The sequence below is a fragment of the Nelumbo nucifera genome, chromosome 3 (assembly GCF_055504915.1).
Source record: "Nelumbo nucifera cultivar China Antique chromosome 3, China Antique-T2T, whole genome shotgun sequence".
Taxonomy (NCBI): domain Eukaryota; kingdom Viridiplantae; phylum Streptophyta; class Magnoliopsida; order Proteales; family Nelumbonaceae; genus Nelumbo; species Nelumbo nucifera.
This window is the reverse complement of record NC_142651.1, coordinates 111,354,425-111,365,000: the sequence shown is the minus strand read 5'-3', so window position 1 is coordinate 111,365,000 and position 10,576 is coordinate 111,354,425. Positions and strand designations below refer to the sequence as shown.

Genomic DNA, 10,576 nt, shown 5'->3' with positions numbered 1-10,576 from the left:
TTTTAAAACAGTGACTAAAATACTCATTTTATTTTAGTCCCTATTTAATTGTAATGTTTAAATTGTAAATTGAACTATTACTTTTCACCTCATTCAATTCCTTCTATTAAAATCTTACATTTTTTTATAAATGAACAAAAGAAAAAAGATACATCAAAAAGCTAAAGCACTACAAAAAGAATAGTCTAGCCAAGCAGTTAGGCCTTTCAATGATACTTGAAACTTCATAATTTGATCTGATTATCACATATTGGATGAGGCATTTATGTAATCATATTTGGATTTTTCAATCTGCATCTGGTTAATTATAAAAAATATAAACAAATAAAAATACATAAATTTTATAGAAAATTTTGGATATATTATTATTATAATTATTATCATCTATAATTGCCTTGTATAAAGCACATGCACACTTACTAATTATAAAAAAGATAAAAGCCAAATATTTTTAGAAAGTGTTAATCAACCTCTATTTCAAAATGATTTTGTTGTTTTATGATGTCAAGAAACTTCATATATCATGTTTTATTGATTAATATAAATTGTAGATTAAGGTTGGGGGTTTACCGTTCAGAGAGATTAGGGATACCGATTTCAATACATTGGTAAGACAAATTAAGTTGAATGGTGAAGACAAATAAGACTATTTCTATTTTTCTATCCATTTTGTAGGGGTTGGCCACTCTTGCAAGAGGAAATTGGAGAAGGATGCTTCTGTACATTTTGTTTGTTAATCAACTGGAAGTAGGTTATCTTTTGCAATTTTTCCATAATCTAGCTAGCATATGTGTATTGTTGCTTTATTTGGCCTTTGATTCTAATAATTTAAGTTGACTATTGGTTTAAAGTTGTTTGTTGTTTTCTTGGACTGAAAAATAGTAGCAAGCTTTGAATTTGTTTGTTGGAACTTATTTTTCCTCTTTGTTTCTTTAATTTGAATTTATAATTTTTCCAGGTTTTATCACTATACTTGTATGTTGCAAGTGTCAATTGTTATGTTTATCCTCAATTTTTTACCTAAAGGTATGTTTGGTTCCTAATTGGAATTGATATTAAAATCAGAACCAAAATCCTTTGAATTGAAATCGGTATGTTTGATTTATACAGAAATCAAAATTGAAATTAGAATCAGCTAAAATGGGATTTCATTCCCAAAAGAGAGGAAGAATGGTCATTCCCTCAAATCGAAATTAATTTCAGAGCCCTATTCCTGCAAACCAAATCCAAATGGGTTTAAGTCTTTTATCTCATCTTCCGTGCATCGCATGGGGCCCTGAGTAGTTTTTAACATGGTTTTTAAAATCGGATTGGACCAAATGGTTAAACCGGAAAAACCGAGAACTGATCAAGTGACCAGTTCCATTTTACCCTAGAAATGTTATTTCGCCAAAAACAGTTGATTTAGTCCGTAAACCACTGATTTGGGCAGTTGAATCGGTCAAACTGTTTGAACTGTCCAACGATTTTGGTGGTTTTTATTTTTTATTTTTTGTCAGAATGGACCGTCCATTCGGTTTGAATGGTCGGACCATTCAACCCGAGAACCGGACCCTGACCGGTTCGGTTTTAATATGGATTACTGTATATGGTCGAGTTGAGGCTGACAGCCCAATTAATGGCTAAAATCCTTCTGTTGTATTTGTTTGGATTTAACGAGGCCGACACATGCGGCTACTTTTTGAAAACTGGCATTTGCAAAAGATTGTCCAGAAGCCTCCTGGAGTGCTTCGTTGAATAATTTGATTGCTAACAACTTATTCAGCATAATATATGGAATAAAATTAACATAACATTAAAATGACATAATTCAGAGGGCCCCCAAAATCCCTTTTGCGATATGCCAAACCCTATTCCCTACCTCTGGCTCAAAGCTTATGGAGGCATTTTAATAATATAGATGGCCAACCCAAGCTGTCAATTTAACTTGCAATCCTCTGTATTGATCACATGTATGGAACCCCACTCCTATCTGCATCATCCATGTGCCTCGTAGCGGGCATTTCTGCTATCAATAGCAACCATGCATCGAGATTAATTATAATTTTTCTTTGAGGTTATGGACATAAAATAGCAAAGACAATAACTTTGGTTGATCACTCGCTCATTTAGTTTATTGCATGCCTGTTGAATCTATAAGCAGATTCTCTTTATCTTCTATTTATTTATTTAAATACGAAATTTGTTCTTCGTATGAAGAAGTTTTTAACCAGTTATCTTATTTGATGTCAAAGCAAGTGTCCAAAAAAAAAAAAAAAACAAATTCCAACTTAATTAGCATCAATCAAGAGAATCCAAGAAACTCACCAACTTAATTAATAACCTCATTTTTGGTCCATTGTATGATGGTATGATGGGCTAGAGTACGTACTTCGTACCAGATGGTATGATGTGGCTTCTAGATTTTTGGTGTGAGATTCATTTGTATGGGTTTTAAGAAAAATAATTAATTAAATTAAATCAATCTCATCCTTGGCAATTCTATGCTAATTGAGTAATAATGTAGGTATATATCATTCTAGCAGAAGCAGAATATTCATATTTAAAATAGCAAGCATTAGTTCAAGCTTTCATTTTCAAAGTAATTAACGTCCGAAACAATCATGTTTGGCAGGCAACATTCCCATACATTGCTTTAGAAAAAAAAAAAAAAAAAACAAAAGAAAAGAAAAGAAAAAGAAAAAGAAACTCCCAGTAGCAGCCTGATGAGTTGTTAAATTTCAATCTACAGTATCTTTGTCACCCCAGTCCCCACCACAAAGTCCCTGTAGTACGCAATACTGAGCAATCATGTTTATATACCAGCTAGCTTTACTAATTGAACCACAGCCAATTAAAGTTGTTATTTTTCTTCCTGTTTTTCTGCAGCATCTTCTACAAGACCAGGAGTGGAAATGCCATAACCATTTTCTGTAGTTCCAACAACATTCTGCATGCTGATTTCTTTCCTATGAAAGGGTACCGGTGATGATCCGCTCGGAACCTTGGATAAGAGGAGTTGAGAGAGGGGACTGTCTGATTTGCATTTGTACCATGACGCCCAAAAGCAATAGTTTGCAAAGTTAAGACAACTAAGGACGGCTAGAAACCAATAAAAGAGATTCAAATTATTCTTGTTCAAGTCTATCCCTTCCAACCATCCTTGTTTGCTCGGTGTAAACCTCTTGGTTATGGAGTTTATGAGCTCCACAAACACACTGCTGAGGAAGTAACCAATTGATTGTGATAACCATGCGAAAGAAGTGGAAAGTGACCTCATGCCTGAAGGAGCTTCCTTGTAGTAGAATTCCAATAGTCCGACGAGGGTAAACATGTCCGCAAATCCGAAAACACCGTACTGGAAAGACAGCCAGAAGAGACTGATAGGCTTTGTTGGGTCCTTGATGACTTGGTCTCTCCTCTTCACTTCCACCACACCAGCTATAGCCATTGAAATGATTGACAGAACAAGCCCAAATCCTACCCGTTGAAGGTGTGTTATCCCCGATGGACGGTGAGTGATCCTCCGAGCAAAAGGGACGAAAATGAACTGGTAGATGGGAATGAGAATTGATATGAACACTAGTGGGATTACTGGAATTGATGGCGCGGGTACTAGAAATTTTCCAAGCCGACGATTCATGACCGACCCTTGCTGCACTGAGAACGTCTGCAGTTGAGCTAAGCATGTGTTCAAAAGGATGGTACTTGCGATGATCGGCAGCATCCTCATTAGGATCTTCAATTCCTCAACTTGGGTCACCGTGCAAACTCTCCATGGCTCCGGATTCGTGCCTTGGCGAAGAATAGCAGCTTTGTCTAAGAATCTGCAACCCTTCAACGAGTGGACTTGTTTAGGACTAGGCCCTTGTAAAACAACACTTGTTTTATGTATATATTTCACAGTTAAACCATGAATCTGGACCAATCCAATTGGCCGCCATGCACCCAATTAATTTCATACCCTTTATTAGAAGAAGAGTTCAGAATAGAATGCTCAGCAACATTATTAGAATTTTCTTTGGGATGTGGCACTTATAACAACCTCTTAATTAATTTCTTCTTTGTTGGTAGGGAAGAAAATATTCATTTAATTAGGATTGTCAATATAGTGTCACCTGAACTGGTTGGTGTGCGAAATAGTTTCTTCATCAGAAGCTATGTTTTTGTCATTGATCTCATACAGTTGACCAGGGTTCACCGGTAAAGACGAACTTCGATTTCGAATTGCCACAACTATTACCTGATAGACAATCGAGCAATAAAAATCTTTGGTACGGATGGTAATGAATTATGTATATCCTTTGCATCGGAGAGAGAGAGAGAGAGAGAGAGAGAAGACGATCGAACCTGAATTATCCTTACAAGGGGGCTGTCTCCTGGGGCTCGCTTGTGGTAGAAAGGCTTTCCAAGGGAAAGAACAATATAGCCGGCAAATGTAAGTATCGTACAGATGAAAAACCCCAAGTCCCAACCTTTATTGGTATTCACCCACTGGATGACTGTGACTCCAATGGTGGCTCCGAGGGTTGAACTGAGTAAAAGCCAATTAAAAAAGCTTGCAAGAGCCTTGCCCTCCTTTGGATCCTTTTGGTTGAATTGATCGCCTCCAAGCGCAGGAAGAGCTCCTTTAACTCCACCTGCACCCAATGCTAATAAACATAGAGAGCTATAGAACATAAGAGCTTTACCACCATTGACACAGGGTGATTTATCACAAGGTTCTGGCTGAAACTTCTGATAATGAGCTTGAACCGTGAGTATCATCATAGCCTACAAATTGAAGAAATTTAAATTGAATCTCAACTTAACACAGAGATGATAAAGTCAATATTCACTATGTATTCAAGCATACTTTGACAGTGAATGAATCTTACCACTATTTCAAGTAGTCCAAAAATTAAGCATGTACTGAGTCTACTTAGGTAAGTGTCCGCGATGAAGCCTCCAACAAGCGAAAGCAAATAAGTTGAACCCATGAAACTTGTAAGAGTATTTGCGGAGCCAGAGATATCGAAGTGCATCACAAGATAGAAATATAGATAGAAGCCCGTCATGTTTGCAACGAAACCTATGTTCTCCAATGCCGTGAACACTACACAAAGAAGAGAGGAGAAAAAGATGAAAAACGACTGTCAGCCACTTTATCCTTTTCTTTCTTTCTTTCTATTTTGAACTATGTCAGACACATCGATCGGTAACGTTCAATTGATCAGTACCAACGATATGCTCACCGAAAATAAACATGGCAGCTCTGAATCCACCCTGTCCTTTGCTCCATGGGTTGAGGGACCTGTAACCTCCACCGGAAGCTACCCTGTCCTCCTGAACATGATGAAAGCAGCAATAGTACGAAAGTCAGTGTATATGAGGGAGAGAGTTTAGATTGAAATCATTGAATAGATCCAATAGCTTATGGATTTCGGAGATTATAAGTTGTCAGCATATACCATTTGTTTAAGGGTTGGAGAGAGAGAGAGAGAGAGAGAGAGAGAGAGAGAGAGAGAGAGAGAGACTGCAAGATTGTGAGGAGGGAGATGCTTGTGAAGAGGGTGACCTAGAACATATAATGGGGAGATCTGACGAAGAAGAAAAGGAGCATGTAACGGAAAGGAGGTCCTTTTTTTCTGGTGAGAACGGAAAGGAGGACCTTTTTCTCTGGTGAGTAAAGGGAAAGGAGGACTTTGAACATATAACAGAGAGATCAAACCAAATAAAGGTAAGGCCTTATGCAATGTACAATTGTATCAATCAAACTCTCTCTCTCTCTGGTCACTATCTCGAAGAAAGTATCTGGCTTTTAGGAGCTGAGCCAACAGGCTGGGACGGTGGACCCAAATTCCGAACTTCCATTTAGTCCCCATGTGGTAGGTCCTCCTAAAAAGAAGAATCGGATAGTAGATTCTAAGAATCGATAATGACGGAGAAAAGCATTTTATTAGTTAATTATTAGCTAAAACATATTTGTTATAAATACTCACTATAATAAAATGTATATCTTTTGTTTCCAAATATCAATCGTATAAAAACATATATGGTATTAAGTTTAAACATGTAAAATTATAAGAAAATTTGATAGCGCACACGTTGGCATCTCAAGCTAGAGTAACAAAGCGCCAGTGCAACCCCACCCTGGGAGGGATCCTCTGTTTTCTACTCTGTTCCCCTCTCAATGTCATTTCATTCAGGGATCAACACGACCGTCAATTCCTCATGTGAGAATATAGCTGTTCAGCGGCTACTGGCGTGGAATTAATCATTGGTTCCACAGCCCACTGAACAGCTAAAGCGTTCAGCTAATTCGAACTCTAGTTAGGATATGCACGGGATTTGTTCAAAAAGTTTGAAGTCAAAGGAGTTATTATGAAACGAAAAATGTACTATGCCATTTAATCCAATTGAAATCTAATTTGTGTGGTTACCTGTTACCGACAGAGATGGTCACTTCTTATCCAGGTGGTTTAAATGTATCAGACCCAGAGGTGGTGGAAGGCCATGCACTTCGATTGGCTGTTCAGTATGCTCTCCGCTACAAGGGTAGTAACGTCTGTATTGTTGGGGATTGTTTGTGGGTGATTTCTCTCTTGCAGAACAGGGAAAGTACTCCACCTTGGTGCCTATCATCCCTCGTTGCTGATACTCGTAGTATGGTTGAACAATTCCACTGTATCTTCTTTTTCTTTAAGAGGAGGCAGTTTAATACTCAAACGAAAAATAACCACTTCAAGACCAATTTCTAATTGATAAGGCCATTATTAAGGAAAATTGAGGGAAAAGGAACCTTGTAATAGATAGAGCAATTGATTAACTAAAAAGTTAGTTTAAAATTGAATTGAAATGGATGTTAATTTTATTTTCCTCCACGGGTACTAAAACGTGTGCTCGAACCTCGTTATGTTCGGCCACGTGCCGACCTCCACGGGTACTGAAACTTGCCATAGGGGTCTGACCTCCTCGCCGTTGAAGCCTACCAGGGGAGTATCTATCGGCTTTAGGTCGCTTTCTTGGAGTTGCGGCTTGTTGAAGGCGTCTTTAAACAATATGTCGGCCGAGCTACCTGAGTCCACTAGGACACACTTGACTTCGAAGTCGTTTATCCTTAGCTTTATCACCACGGCGTCATCATGAGGATACTGGATCCCACGTGCATCATCCTCCGTGAAGTAAATCGGCTCTTCAATTTGAGGTTGCTTCGGCGGGTTCTGCTCCTTGCTTTATAGTTCACGGACTGAAGTTCGACCTATTGCCGAAGTGCACCCCACAATGATAGACCCGCTAGTAATCATATTGATTACTCCGTGGATCGATCTCTCCTTGAGCAGTTGCCGTGGCGGCTGCTCGTTTTGTCTGTTGCTGGATTCGGGGGCACTCCTTCTTTGATTCTCCTTCCATTCTATTTACCGATCTTCCTAGCTTCTTTCTTCTCTCTATACGAAATTTTTCAGATACCCGCGACGGATGAGCTCCTCGATCTCGTTGCGGAGATTCCTGCAGTTCTCCGTACTGTGCCCGTGGTCTCTATGGAAGTGACAGTAGATGTTTCGGTTCCTGGTGGTGGGGTCTCCCCTCAACCTAGGAGGCCACTTGACAAAGGAGGAGTCTTTGATAGCCATCAGGATTTCTCCTCGCTTAGCGTTGAGGGGTGTGTAGTTCGTCCTTTCAACAAGTGGTATTCTGGAGCGCTGACCTGACTTGCGAGATCGCGAAGGAGATCAGCTCCCAGACTTGTTTCCTCCCCTGGTCGGGGACTTACTCTTTCTTATTTTATTCCCGTCATTACCTGTGTTTCACCATCTCTTTTTCTTTTCTCTGTTGGATTGTCGATCTTTTGATTCATCTCTTCCTTAGTTCCGATAAACTGATCGACGAGCTTGAGGAATTCTGTGATGTCGTTCGGTTTATTGGCCACCACATGCCATTTAAATTCCTTGTGAGTTATGCCCTTTTTGGCTGTCGTGAGTCTCACCGCTGGGTCTAGATCGGGGATCTACAGGCAGGTGTCATTGAAGCACTTGATGTAACTTTTGATGGAGTCCCCTTCTCTTTGAACTACATTAAGCAAACTCTCTTGTGACCTCGGGCACTTCTTGCTGGTGATGAATTGCGAGATAAATAATTCCACAAACTGTGCCCAACTCTTAATTGATCCTGGCGCGAGGTTCCTGTACCAAGTCCGAGCTACTCACTTGAAGGTGGTGGAGAAAGCTATGCACATACAGGACTCATCAGCCCCAACTAGATGCATCTGGGACTGGAAGGAGTCCACGTGATCATTAGGATCAAAAGATTCGCCATACTTATCTAGGGGAGGCATCTTGAAGTCCTTGGGCATCGGGGTCGCCAAGAGCTCGAGAGACAGAGGGGACGACCCGAAGAGTAGAGGAGCGGTCGTTGTGGCTACCGAGCTCGCCTCCTCTTTACCTTTCATCTGTTCTTGCTGGTTCGGTCTTGCGAGCTGGTTGTTTTGTACAAAAGTTTGGCATGCCTTGCGACGTCTCCATTGTTGCTTCTTTAACGGCTCTGCACTGGTGCTGCTAACCTCGGTATGCTTTGGTACTGTTCTGGCATGAGGTAGCTCCTGGTTCCTTATGGGATTTTGGGGCTGACTGTCATGGATAGAAGGGCCTTGCCTTGAGTTCACGGCCAGAACCCCGAATCGGTTACCTGCAAGCGATCCACCTTCTTGATGCGAACACCGAGGAAGAATGGCCTTGTTGGGATGAGTGTCCCTAGACCTATTTCTGAGGTTGCCTTGTGAAGCAGGCGGAGTGATCTGTCCGTCTTTCCTCCCACGAGGTGAGACTTGGCTCCTGAGAGGAAATGGGACCTGGGAAGTCTCCTTGCCTCAGTGGGGAGATCGAGTGATGTCCTTGTTCAGGCGAGGTCGGTTCTAGTTCTACTGAGTTGCGGGGTGCCAGGGCGGAACCGGCTGCTGGTTTTGTGGCAGTTGAGGGAACTGCTGCATTTGGACTTGGATGGCCTGCACGCAGTGCACCAGGTCGTCGAACTGGGATTGTCCGACTCTAGGCGGAACCACAGACGGCTCAACGAAGGTTGCGCCTACCACTGGAGGGAGTGGGGCATTCACTTGTGTAGTGTTTTGTGGCATGGTCAGTGTTGGGACCCCAGCCGTAGTAAGCGGTATGGTGAACTAACCAATGCACACCGAAGGAAGCTGAGGTTGCCCCCCAGAGACATTCATCTCACTGCTCTGTCCAACGTGACTAGAAGATGCCATTGATTTCAGTGGAAAACTGTTGATTGTGAAGAAGGTTTTTTTATCATCTTCCCACAGACGACGCCAATTGATGTAGCACGATCTGACTACTCCCTGCTGGAGGAAGATCTGGCTTCCAGTCAGACGGCGAGGTAGGTGAATTTGCAATACAAGATCAGAGAACCCGGGGTGGCTAACCCGGCGAGGTCGCTCTGATGCTTAAGTTAGTAATCTGATGCGAGTTGAATAGCTTTGAGAGCTTAGAGAGCTAGAGAGCTAGAGAGCAGAAAAATCACACGTACCTTAGGCCATTGGGGTTGGTGTCATTATATACCAGAGTAGTCGTGGGGAACACGAAAGAGCTCCGGGATATCCGGGGTGTGGAGATAGAGTTCGCTCTGCTTCCGAATGAGCAGTATATAGGTAAGGCACATCTCGTTCCACTTCCGATTCCAATGGAGTTAGGATAAGTCCTTATCGTGATCCCGAAAAAGTCGGGATCTGTTAACTCATTGTGATCTCGAGAGATTTGGGATTTGTTGGAGAGACCTCCGGATTTGGTTATGCGGGAGTCAATTACATGGCGATTCGAGGAGTTGGTTCCAAACTGGTACTTCGGTCTTTTAGTTCCAAACTGGCTTGAATACCGAGGTGCCTCGATGTCAAGGTGAGACTTGCGCCGAAGTGGCCCTGCACTGAGGTGAGCCTTAAGCCGAAGCAGCCCTTGTGCCGAGATGACTGAATACCCAAGCTCAATTGTTGCAAACTAAACTTGTCCGACTAAGTTGTCATCTTTTGGTCGGATTGTGTCCACGTATCCTCTTTTTACCAGGTCAGGCCAAATCACACTTCATCAGTTTTTATTAATTACTAATAAATTTTATTTAATTATTATTTTTAATAATTAAAATTTTCAATATTCATTAATTTATGGAAATACCACACTCATAGTACATGGCCTGCTTCAATCAGGTCTAATCCGTTTTCATCATCTTTATCACCCGGCTTCAATCAGGTTATACACCCAATGATTTAACATCGCTTTTCTACAAATGAATGTTTCATTGTTAAAGCTCATATAAATAAATTATTTACACTAAGGTAGATTCATGATGAATCTAGGGGGCCCTTTAATGGTCTACTCCTCCCAAATGGGAATCGAAATTGGAATCAAGTGGAATGGGTGACAATGGCCATCTTTTACTTTTATTTTTTATTTTTTTTCGATTTTGATTCAGCTTGTTTAACATCTACCCTCTGAACCAGGCCCTGACTCAATATAACTCCTGTAGGGGCATATCGGGAAAGGCTTGAGACGATATGTATCGACCAATACGGATCGATACGTAATGATTTTTTGAACCTTACTTCAACCCCCGA

The 10,576-nt window shown here is 41.0% G+C and overlaps 1 protein-coding gene across 2 annotated transcripts; it reads right to left on the bottom strand.

Moving 5' to 3' along the window:
* Positions 1-2,541: 2,541 nt before the first annotated feature.
* LOC104590941 (protein NRT1/ PTR FAMILY 4.5-like) lies at positions 2,542-8,761 on the bottom strand. 2 transcript variants are annotated; one of them, XM_010249717.3, is made up of 6 exons: positions 6,402-8,761; positions 5,214-5,304; positions 4,857-5,074; positions 4,330-4,752; positions 4,098-4,222; positions 2,542-3,806 (listed from the first exon to the last, which is right to left on the bottom strand). In XM_010249717.3, the coding sequence occupies exons 2-6, from the start codon at positions 5,224-5,226 to the stop codon at positions 2,843-2,845; spliced, it is 1,743 nt and encodes a 580-aa protein (XP_010248019.1). In that variant the 5' UTR covers positions 5,227-5,304; positions 6,402-8,761; the 3' UTR covers positions 2,542-2,842. The 2 variants fall into 2 exon arrangements, with proteins under 2 accessions (XP_010248019.1, XP_010248018.1); XM_010249716.3 differs by lacking the exon at positions 6,402-8,761 and adding an exon at positions 5,430-5,678.
* Between the last annotated feature and the right edge of the window lie 1,815 nt (positions 8,762-10,576).